Below are 12,335 nucleotides of genomic sequence, written 5' to 3'. Positions count from 1 at the left end.
ACTTTTCCTAACGCTTTTTCTCTTGTTTTGGACTCTAATTTGCATGATTTGAATGAAACTAACCCCGGACTGACGCTGTTTTGTTGTTTTTGTGCAGAAATAAAAGTTCTCGGAATGGAACGAAACTTTGTGAGGAATTTTTATACAATAAAAGAGAATTTCTGGAGCCAAGACCTGCCAGAGAGGGGCACCTGGGTGGGCACAACCCACCAGGGTGCGCCCCCCTCTCCTGGCGCGCCCAGGTGGGGTGTCCCCACCTGGTGGCCCCGCAGACCCTGAAACCAACGCTATAAAATCCTATTTTCGGAGAAAAAATCAGGGAGAAAGAATTCCCATGATCCACGAGACGGAGCCGCCGCCAAGCCCTGTTCTTCCTCGGTAGGGTAGATCTAGAGTCCGTTTGGGGCTCCGGAGAGGGGGGTCTTCATTCTTCGTCAGCACCAACCCTTCTCCATTGCCAATTCCATGATGCTCCCCACCGGGAGTGAGTAATTCCTTCGTAGGCTTGCTGGTCGGTGAGGAGTTGGATGAGATTCATCATGTAATCGAGTTAGTTTTGTTAGGGTTTGATCCCTAGTATCCACTATGTTCTTAGATTGATATTGCTATGACTTTGCCATGCTTAATGCTTGTCACTTCGGGCCCGGGTGCCATGAACTCAGATCTGAACCATTTATGTTATCATCATTATATCCATGTTTTAGATCCGATCTTACAAGTTATAGTCACCTACTACGTGTTATGATCCGGCAACCCCGGAGTGACAACAACCAGGCCCACTCCCGGTGATGACCGTAGTTTGAGGAGTTCATATATTCACTATGTGTTAATGCTTTGTTTCGGTTCTCTATTAAAAGGAGGCCTTAATATTCCTTACTTTTCAATATGGACCCCGCTACCACGGGAGGGTAGGACAAAAGATGTCATGCAAGTTCTTTTAATAAAGCACGTATGACTATTTGCTGAACACATGCCTATATTATATCGATGAACTGGAGCTAGTGTCGAATCTCCCTAGGTTATAACTGTCACATGATGAATATCATCCAACAAGTCACCGATCCAATGCCTACGAACTTTTCCATATTGTCCTTGCTAAGTTACTACTGCTATCATCACTGTTACACTTGCTACAAAATTACTCCTATCACTGTTACTGTTACTATTTCTGCTGTCACTACTATCAAAACTATCAAACTACTTTGCTACTGATCACTTTGCTGCAGATAATTAATCTCCAGGTGTGGTTGAATTGACAACTCAGCTGCTAATACCTTCAAATATTCTTTGGCTCCCCTTATGTCGAATCTATAAATTTGGGTTGAATACTCTACCCTCGAAAACTGTTGCGACCCCCTATACTTGTGGGTTATCAGAAGCGTTTATCAATGCGGTTTATGTAATCGTACAACTTCACGATCCGTTCCGATCAAGCACCGAACGTACGGCACCTCCGCGTTCAGCACACTTTCAGCTAGATGACGTCCTCGCCTTCTTGATCCAGTAAGGGGGGTAAAGTAGTAGATGAGTGACTGCAGCACGACGGCGTGTGACGGTGGTGGTGAAACTATTTTCGCAGGGCTTCACCAAGCACAACGGATTTATAGCAGAGGATGAACTAGAAGGAGAGGGGGCGCCGGCACACGGCTTGGTGAATCGTGGTGTGTTCTAGGGGCTAGCCCTGCTCCTCTATTTATATGTTGGGCCCAGGGGTCGTTACTTGGAGAAAGATCCTCCCCAAAGTCGGTTTGAAACGCAAGGAAGAGCCCTTCTCGGATTCCAGCACCAGACGCCAGGGTCCCTGGTGTCTGGTCCCTGACCTCCGCAAAAATTCCTTTTGCATCGACCTAAAGCCCCGTGGGCCTTACCACTTGGCCCAACCATATCATCCTATATATCAATCTTTACCTTCGGAGCTCCTCGTCATGTCTGTGATCTCATCCGGGAGTCCGAACAACATTCGGTCACCAACATACATAACTCATATAATACTATATCGTCAACGAACGTTAAGCGTGCGGATCCTACGGGTTCGAGAATGATGTAGGCATGACCGAGACGCTTCTCCGGTCAATAACCAATAGCGGGACCTGGATGCCCATATTGGTTCCTACATATTCTATGAAGATCTTTATCGATCGAACCTTTATGAGAACATACATAGTTCCCTTTGTCCGTCGGTATGTTACTTGCCCGAGATTCGATCGTCGGTATCTCCATACCTAGTTTAATCTCGTTACCGGTAAGTCTCTTTACTCGTTCCGTAATATATCATCTTATAACTAACTCCTTAGTCACTTTGCTTGCAAGCTTCGTGTGATGTTGTATTACCGAGAGGGCCCAGAGTTACCTTTCCGTCATACGGAATGACAGATCCCAATCTCGATCCATGCCAACTCAACAGACACCTTCGGAGATACCTGTAGAGCACATTTATGATCACCCAGTTACGAAGTGACATTTGATACACACAAGGCATTCCTCCGGAGTCCGGCAGTTGCATGATCTCATGGTCGAAGGAACATATATTTGACATTAAGAAAGCAATAGCAAAAACTGAACGATCATATGCTATGCTAACGGACGGGTCTTGTCCATTACATCATTCTCTTAATAATGTGATCCCGTTATCAAACGACAACTCATGTCTATGGTCAGGAAACCTTAACCATCTTTTGATGAACGAACTAGTCTAGTAGAGGCTTACTTTGGTATTTGTTTATGTATTCACACATGTATTTAAGTTTCCGACCAATACAATTATAACATGAATAATAAATCTTTATCATTATTAAGGAAATATAATAATAACCACTTTATTATTGCCTCTAGGGCATATTTCAACAGGGCTAGCTTGGAGGTTGGAACATATGCAAAATGATGTTCTTCTCCCGTATTAAGTTAATAACATAGTAGATGTTTCTCTCAACACGTAAATTGTCATCTCAACATACTTATGCACAGAAAAAAGACCCATTCACCATGCAACCATGCATTTTATTATGGTGCTTATATTAGAAAATATTTACAACTATACAATAAATCATACGTATTTTCAGTCACAATTCAAATATAATTAATCCAAATATCCATGTTACATGTAAGCAAATCTCATTGATTATATATTTCTATCAAGTCCTGCAGCAAGGTGTGGGATATCATCTACTCCCTCCATTCACAAATATAAGATGTTTTGCATATTTCGATATGGACTACATATGAACTGAAATGAGTGAACAAACATACTAAAATGCGTCTATATACATCCGAATAAAAAAATACTTATAATAGTGAATGGAGGGAGTAGTTACTATAGTAATAGTAAAAACAACATGAAAGATTACTTCCATTCAAGTTCTTCAAAGTTACTTCCCACATTCTTCCAAGATTATTGAAGTTCTTCAAAGTTACTTCCCACATTCTTCCATTCAACAAATAATTGCAACAGGGGAATGCTCAGCGCGAGAACTTTGATGGCGAGTCCCTCCATCTGAACCAGTCACATGTTAAGGCAGAAGTTTTGCTTCATGGTTCTTGTGGAAGGGTAAAATAATCTCCATAGTTTACCACAAACCCTTGAACCATATCAAGGACCTGCCATGGTCGGGGGATGAACACCGAGACCTCCTCTTAGCAGGTGGTTCCGAATTGCACCCTGCCAGCAGAAGGAACACGGAAAAGCAATAGTTATCTCTGAATCCCGAGGCATTTTGCATGGGTTCAGCTTGGGCTTGAAAACCGAGAAGCCTGTATACACGATAAATCAGGATGGACCTTGAAGCCGTTGCAGCTCTGAGTTGGTTACGCCGCAGATAGAACCATCCTGCGAAAGATCATGGGCTCATCAGTGCAAGTATACTGGCAGAAAATTAAGACTTCAAGGTGCCAAGACTGTCCTTAGGCTTTGTCCACACACTGGAAAATGGGGCAGTATGAGAAAAACATGATGTTGGATTAGCTTGTGAGGAACATAGAATGCCTCGTGCAAGGTTTAGCACAGCTTCCTCAACAGCACGAGGTACGAGCCAAACATCGGCTTGCCAATAGTTGTGTCTCAAGGCTTTCAATATATGTAACATCCAAAAAAATTGAAATGTTAATAAAGTAATTAAATAATATTATTGATTGAGTTGTTTGAAATTTAGAAGGAATTAATTTTTTTGAGTATTTATTTAAACTTTTCAAGCCATGTCAAACAAGTTGGATTGATATAACTATCCAACAAATATAATTTTTGGCTCGAAGGAGTTATTTAAACTTAAAAGGATTTAATATTTTCATTTGGATATTTTCAAACCATATTTCAATAAGTGGGAATAATATGACTTTCCAATATAGTATTTGGATTTTAGTTGGATGTTGATCCTAACCAAATAAGAGAGGAGATAAAATGACATCTCCCAATGGACCCTACCAAGTTTGAAGTTTAAATCATTTTGGGTATTTATAAAACCCTAAAACTATTTTTAGGAATTTATAATACCCTTAAATGATTTTGCCGATGTGCATTTTTTTAAGGAAATGGCTTGATATTTTAAGTATCAAAGTCATTTCTGCAAATAGAACTAGAAAAGAAATAACCAGAAACAGAAACTCTAGCCTACTGGGCCAAATCTGGTCGGCCCATTCCTATCTCTATTTCCTGCGTTGTGTGCATCCCAATCGAGGCCCAGCCCAGTTAACACCCCTCTCTCACTGAAGAGCGGGCCCTGCCGTGTCATCTTCAACCCCAGCCAACGTCGGCCGACAGCGGCGACACCACGATGGCTGCCATTTCCCTTCCTCTCTCAGGCCTGAAGAACCCTCCAGAAGCACCCGTGCACTGCCGCAACCTCTCCCCTCCATACTACTACCTCTGTCCTGGTTTATTAGTCCCCCTCGTATTTAGGGTCATAATTTGACTATGATTTTAATGAATAAAATATAAATTATACATAACAAAAATAATATTATCAGAAACTATGTTCAAACACGAATCCAACGATATAGTTTTTAGTGACATGCATTAACATTTTATTAGTTAAATATATGGTCAAAATTTGGCACAAAACACGAAGGGGGTCAATAAACCCGAACGGAGGTAGTACGCCTTAAAGGCGCATTAATGGCCGCGGATTGACCACGCCATTAATGTCCACCACCGAGCTCCACCGCCTCACACCGAAACGACCTCCCCTGGAATAAAAGGCGCACTCGGGCACGCCCCATTCCTGGCCTCGTCTTTCCCATCAAACCACGACGAAGCTCCGCCTTATTTCTCCTAGAACCGCTCGCCAGACTTTGAGCTCTGCCACGGCATCAGAAGAAGCTTGTCTCGACATCCGACGAAGCTTGCCTCGACGTCATAGCAGCCCTTGCCCTTCTATTTCCTCCTTTCTCTCTACCTCACCCGTGCACACGCTTTGACACCTTGGTTTCTCCACATACGACGAAGCCTGAGCCCCGCCTCTCTCCTATTTCCTCCTTTCCCTCTACCTCACCCATGCACACACGTTTGATACCTTGGTTTCTCTCCAGGATGTCTTGGAGCATGGAGCACGCAAACCACAAAGCCCGAGCTCCACCTCCGCTCCGGCGAACTCCAGTCACTCTTCCCCGGCACCAGAGGACCTCCCAAGTTCTCTAAGACGAGCCTCGACCTCGCCATCCCATTCCATACCTCGTCCACGAGCGCATCGTCGTTGTTGACCGCTCGGTTGACGACATCAAGGACTCCCGAGCCGCGTGCCGCTGTAGTTTTCCTCTCTGGCGAGTCTCTATGGCCCATTCATCCACTGTTGTACGATTCCACGCCGAGGGCCAGATTAGATCACTTAAATAGAGATCGCCAAATCAACACTCCCAGTTAACTCACTTAACCGAATCGGTACCGCGAATCAGATGCTGCCTGGTAACACGGTGAAGCAAATCAAAGTCTGTAAACTAAATGGCCCGTTGCTCAACAAAATTACCAAATTTTAACTACCACAGGATATGTAGAAGGTTCTACTAGAGGCTATTAGCATATTCCCTCTAAAAATAGTCTATTAGCATGTCAATGTCATACCATTACAACATTTCAAAGTATCATTGGGACATCGAAGTGGGTTGAACTGGTAATAAGCTGCAACGACAACTAGATCTGGAGTGCCGACAAATAAAAACACCAAATGGCTTGTGACATTGTGATACTTGGTAATTTAACTTCACATAACTAGCTCTTATCCACACAAGATACATAAATTTCTGAGTTGACTGCAAAACTTATAACTCATAGCAGATGCATAAAACCAAAACAAACATCTATGGACATGGTTATGCAGTTACTAACCGCGTCATAGATAATATTTTGTGTTCCTGGATCCAAACGTGGAACTATCAGTCGACCTGAAAAGAATGTCCCATTCCTGTATCAAAATAGATAAATGATTTGTACAAATAGACATTCAGAAACCAAACCTGATCTAGAGCTTCTCAGTTTGGGAGTTTCGGGCGTGGCAACAGATAACACCTTATCCTTATTACGAGGAAGTGGAGATCGTCCCTTTTAATGAATAAATCAATGAGATGTTAGAAATCATCATAGCATTTCCAATACAAGCAAAAACTAATACGTTCAAACATAAATTGATTCATAATATACACACAGCTTGACTGCAGGTAGTATTCTGATTTCAAAGTCAGCAAAGTTTCAGATAGTGTAGCCTTTGCAGAAATTGCTTGGTTCATTGAGTATAATTTATTTATTTTCAAGCCATTATTTTTGAACTGACAGCAGCGTGATTGATTGGGGATCCATATTCTAGTATGCTGATAAAACATATAAATATACAGGCAACACTCAGAATCAATTACTACCACAAGAACTAGGCACATTTCCTATACTTACATATGGAATTGGAGTTTTGATCATTTGTGATGGTGTACTCGGCAACGCTTTACCTGCAGAACTTTGCTCCACCAATGGGGTGATAGGTACTTCTGCCTGGTAAATAGCTCACTTCAGTATGCACACTTCACTAATAAGGCTGAATTTATTTATTTATTTGCCTTGTTATGGCACTGTTTTTTAGGGTATGTTAAGCTACTGTGATGCAGTGCTAAAGTTGAATTTGGAGTTCCAAAAACCTACAGGAATTGATTTTGTTTCGCAACATAGCACAGTTGTCATATGTTGCAGCTAAGAAGCAATAATTTCAACACAGCGTCACATTCAAGAACCAAATGATATAGCCACTATTGAAGGCAATGTTCATTTCAATAAACACATGAACTTCATCGGTAGTCCGGAATGAGTGAAAAACAGAGGAGCTATTCACAAAATAGTGAGATCCCCCCCCCCCCCCCCCCCCCAAGCGGATTGAATGATGGTCCATTGCGGAATCCAAATAATAACCACCACATGACAAGATTAAGGTTCTTATAGAGGGAAAGTCTAGTATGCACCCGTTTGTTCACATTAGACTTTTCCTGTATATTAGAAAACAAGAATAAACCATGACCTATTTTTAGCAACCACACATCTGCCAGTCATGGACAAAGCTGTCCGGTAACAGTGACAAGAATGACCAGTTATGTTGTTACTAACCACGTCATAGATAATTTTTTGGCTTCCTGAATCCAACCGTGGAACTACTAGTTGACCTGAAAATGAGTTTTCTCTTTCTTGGGTAAATATGGATTATGGATAAATGGTTTACAGAAACAAGTTCAAAAACCAAATGCTTCACCTGATCTGGCGTTTCTCAGTTTGAGATGTTCAGGTGTGGAAACAGCCATAGCCTTACTGCGACTGCGGGTAAGCGGAGATAGCACCTGATATTTTGAATGAACAATTCACTAATTAAATGTCGGGTTAGGTTCAATCATAAAAATTACATATACAAGCAAGATAAAACATAGTGAGACATCAATGGAGTCACAATACACATACAACCTGACTGCAGGCAAAATACTAGAGTTTTAGATGTTGCAGCATTTGCACAACTTGATCAGTTTCTTTAATGTATCTTCAAAAAATTAATTTCAAAATGACAGCAGCATGATTTATGGTGACAAAGTTGGTGCAGAGCCCTACTGCATTCACCCAGTAAGGCGCCGGCTTTTATAAGGAACTGAGCAATCAGTCTAACCAATTGTATTCCCCGAGATTAAGATTGGATTTAAGTTACTTATACACTATAAGTTGTCCAAAACATTCAAAATTACCTTAAGCAAATGGTTATCACCAAGAAAACGTGTAGGGATGTGCTACACTAGGGCATCCAGAGATTAGCTTATTCAAGATTGCATTGATCTAGCTTAAAGTGTGTGGTAGCTCTATATAAATGTAACATCAGATTAAAGTCATCTATATGCTCTGGATGATTGAACAAGCAAGTAAAACGTATACTTATTGTCTGTTTGTTGCTTCTACCAGTCTTCATAAGGACGAGAGAGAGAGAGAGAGAGAGAGAGAGAGAGAGAGAGAGAGAGAGAGAGAGAGAGAGAGATTTGCTGAACAATCATTTTAAGGCTGAGAGTGGAGAAATATTATTTCATTTTTTGAGATGCAGAGTCCGGAACTCACCGTTTTAGGATGTTTCACATCTGGAGAGGCTGAAGTTCCAGTTGGCACCATCGCCTGAATTGATGCTTTCTCATTAGTTATTTTCTGCTCGGCTTGTCTCCTTAACAAAGCTTTAGGGGTACTTTCACAACCTCTCACATCCAAAGGACCAGACACTGCTCTATCTGCATTTGGTATCATTTTATAGTCCTCTGAAGCTTCAGGACTGCTTCTACAACCTAAATTAAGCTCACCGTTGATCAATTTCTCATAAGCATCGCAGTGAAACAAATTATTTCCAGAAGGAACACTGTGCGGTCTCAACTCTTTGCTCTTATGTGTATCCCTGGCTGGACCACGTTCCAAACCCTTAGCAACCACAGCGTCTGTAGAACAGTTCTCTTTAGGTGATACTGTACTAGATAAGCCCTCAGAAATCACATTCACTAATCTTCTAACAGTGTTGACAATATTTCCCATGAGAAAGGATCCAAGCAAATTGGTAATGTTGCTTGCAGGAGCTTCTCCAAGGACACTCGAGTTGATACAGGTGACAGAGGAGCTAGTTCAAGGTTCTATCTGCAAACTTGCTGTCTCAGGATACAAACAAGTGCAGCTACACCCTACTCCAGACTAAAAGTCCACTCAAATAGTGGTTATAAACCTGCAGGCATGGTATGCAGCAAAGACAAAGTCATTCATAATTTGTACCAGTGCCAATAGAGTAAAAGCACCGTTTGATAACCTTTTTAAACCAAAAAGGTGTACGTGTTACCAAATTCAGAAAGTTCATCTATTTAGCTCAAGCTTCGAATCTCCAACATTTTTTGTTGCCTTTTGAAGGAAAAACTACATAGGCAGCTTTGACAAGATGTGCAAATAGTGCACTGGACAGAGGCTGGGTTTTTTTTCCAGCTTTACATTTCTACAGAGAAACTGATTGTGTGCACAATGGAAGCAAGAAAATGAGAATCTCATTTATGCACGCAAGAACTATAAAGTGAAACCTGAATTAGCACCATGATCCTACCTTCAGTCTCAAGAGTAGAAAAATAGTTACACCTCATTATGTGCGTAGGAGGGCATCAGGTGTAAGCGAACATTCACAGTTTTATTCCTGCAAGAAAAATACATAAGAAATTCAATCAACTGAAGAAACAAAAATATGCACGTATAACCCGGCCTACTAGATGATAGATACATTTACAGGCAAAAACTCAATCTTTTTTATAACAACATAATAAAGCTTATAAAATCCCTCTTTGTTACTAGCCGAAGATTGGATGGGTGAACCTGTTTTGATGCACCAAAAAACAATTTGTTCTGATGTTTTGCTTTATGAATAAGTATAAGTAAAATTTGGAAAATTGGACTACAGAACATGCATTGACACCGCCCGTGTTGGTTTCAGCAGATGGAGTTTGATACCATAAGTCTTAGCCCTTGGTAGAATGAAACCAAAAAAAGCAAAGCTATGATGTCTAACTAGATCCAGGATAAATTAAATGAACCAGGGAGCACCATGCATCGCGCGGTTGTTCTGGTATGATATTAATAGTTTCTGCTGCTGACATGCACTAGAGCCTAGACTGCAAGGGAAGGCACTGCACATAAATTATATTATGCTGAGTTTGCATAAAAAAAGCTATGTATTTCCAAGTGCATGAGCATGCGGGCTATTATTAAAATTCTTATTTTGTCACACACGAATCTCAAAGCAAGCATTGATGGTCCAGATTGCTCTATGTGCCTTCACTCCTGTGCACAAAATATGCCTTCATAAAATGCTGGGTAATAAAAAACTGAGGCGGCATATGGCATTAGTAACCGTAGGGCATGGGAATGAAATATAGCTGCAACATCCTGGTTCAGGTCAGCCGAGTAGCTTGCAGGCTATATGACAAGTTTCTAGTTATTGCATCAGTATATTAAGCTATTTTACTTATACAATTTCAGCAGACAACCAATGAGGCAATGAGGTTTCAACATTTTACCCACCTAAGTGCTACAGAGGTGCAAGTTTGGATAAGCAGAAACAGAATTTACTCTAAATTAACTAATGTAGTAGAATACGTAATCTCATCACTGAACCAGAGAATCAGTATCCATGTTTTGATTGTCCAATTGGTCCACCGTGGATCTAAATGGTAGACACTAGTTGAATAATTGGTAGGACCACTCAAAAGTTAACGCAAAATACTTTTGAACAGATCCAAGTGTCTGCTTCTCCTGTTGTATTTGAAATCGTTGCCTAATTCATAGGATGATCCTACTCTCTGTCTCTCCCGTTGTAATACACTAATACTTGAAAACATGTACCAATTAGTTTCACTGAGTCACCAGCACTATTTCGACCCTACTCCCCGGTACTGCATTTCACAATTTCGGTGCAATGAGCCAGTGTTTTTGTATATTAACAATACGTCCAAATCGCAGTACAAGAAAAGGAAGAAGAAGAACATTTAAAAATAAAGAAACATACTTTTGTGATGAACTTCAAATCAAAGTCAAACGGACAAAATAAAAGGGTCCTGCCACTCTGAAAAAGGCCCTCTCGTGCAAGCACCGCCCCCCAAATCGCACCACAACAGCTAAGGATGCGATGGTGTCAAGCAAATTGGAATCTAAATAGAGGATAAAGGTTTGCGAAGCATACGCAGGTCCGTCCAGAGGCGGCGTGGGGAACAGGGGCCTTGAAGGGCGGCTAGGGTTCTTCCTCCCGGCGGTGGAGCTTGGAGTGGAGGTTGGTAATATCAATTCGCGTTGGGGCTTGGAATGGAGGTTGGTGCTGTCTATTCGCGGCCAAGGGATTCAGCTAGCTATACCTACCAGTACGAGATGTCATCTGCGAACTGATGATTTGCCCGACCTTTACTGTGCCTCGGCCAAAATGCCCATCTTACTTTGCAATTTCAATTGATAATACTATGTGACATGTTTTGTTGCTTTGCTTCTAGACAAAACTTCACATGTTAAAAATAACTATCTGAATCCTTTGCTGCCGAGTAACAATAAAATATACAGATACATTATTTATTATGAACATTATATAGTACTCCTTTTCTAAAATATACTCCTATAAAAGATGTTGGCGCGCTCTGCATCGTCCGATCTGCCCCGTGCACCTCACGCCGATGCTTGTATGCCGCTTTCCCCGTCATTTGATCGTTCCATGATGTGTGGGTCGAGGGCGTGCCCGGGCCTCCTTGTCTGTCGGGGTCATTCCCCAAGCCTTGTGTGCGCGTTGTTTGGTCCGCATGCGACTGTTGAGCCCGGTGGGCATGTCGGCCGCTCGGTGAGGGTGTCCGTATTTCCTTCTACGGGTGGTGGGGTCTAATGGGGGGCGTTGTGGGGACACTTTCACCCGTTGGCCTTTGTTCGGATGCGGAGGGGCTTTATCTACCCGGCCTCATGTCGTACTGGCGGGTTGACGTGTTTTGGTCCCTGTGGGGTGCTTTCACCTGTTGGTCTCCTTCGGATGTGGATGGGCTTTGGCTACGCGGCCTCTTACTGTTACGGCCCCTGGCCGGACGGCATATGTTATGTAATGTCTTCCTGGCTTTTGGACATCGAGATCCGGCCTGTAAAACGTAGTATTTGGGAAACTGCTCGACACCCAATATGGGTCCGGCTATGTCATATATATAATGGTACACGTAGTGTACAAATACAATATACATAGAAGCTATATATAGACATTATCTAACACCCTCCCTCAATCTTAACTGTGACCTGAAGTACAAAGCAAGTTAAGATTGCGCCTACAACCTTCAAACTGAGGTTGTGGAAGTGGCTTCGTGAAGATGTC

General features: G+C 41.9%; 1 protein-coding gene across 8 annotated transcripts; it reads right to left on the bottom strand.

Moving 5' to 3' along the window:
• Window positions 1–3,094: 3,094 nt before the first annotated feature.
• On the bottom strand, window positions 3,095–11,430 carry LOC123053071 (uncharacterized). Of its 8 annotated transcripts, none has more exons than XR_006425349.1 (10): window positions 11,184–11,429; window positions 9,558–9,644; window positions 8,549–9,191; window positions 7,710–7,794; window positions 7,568–7,623; window positions 6,869–6,964; window positions 6,439–6,523; window positions 6,311–6,386; window positions 5,502–5,887; window positions 3,095–3,823 (listed from the first exon to the last, which is right to left on the bottom strand). XR_006425349.1 is itself a non-coding variant. In XM_044476459.1 (10 exons), the coding sequence occupies exons 3-10, from the start codon at window positions 9,005–9,007 to the stop codon at window positions 3,564–3,566; spliced, it is 921 nt and encodes a 306-aa protein (XP_044332394.1). In that variant the 5' UTR covers window positions 9,008–9,191; window positions 9,558–9,644; window positions 11,184–11,430; the 3' UTR covers window positions 3,095–3,563. The 8 variants fall into 8 exon arrangements, 5 of the variants coding, with proteins under 5 accessions (XP_044332394.1, XP_044332393.1, XP_044332395.1 ...); XR_006425350.1 differs by lacking the exon at window positions 5,502–5,887 and having other exon boundaries at window positions 3,095–3,655; window positions 3,775–3,823; XR_006425348.1 differs by having other exon boundaries at window positions 6,311–6,366.
• Between the last annotated feature and the right edge of the window lie 905 nt (window positions 11,431–12,335).

This window comes from Triticum aestivum, chromosome 2D (assembly GCF_018294505.1).
Source record: "Triticum aestivum cultivar Chinese Spring chromosome 2D, IWGSC CS RefSeq v2.1, whole genome shotgun sequence".
In the NCBI taxonomy this organism is placed as follows: Eukaryota; Viridiplantae; Streptophyta; class Magnoliopsida; order Poales; family Poaceae; genus Triticum; species Triticum aestivum.
Note: the sequence above shows the minus strand (reverse complement) of the source record. Positions and strands in the feature narration are given on the sequence as shown.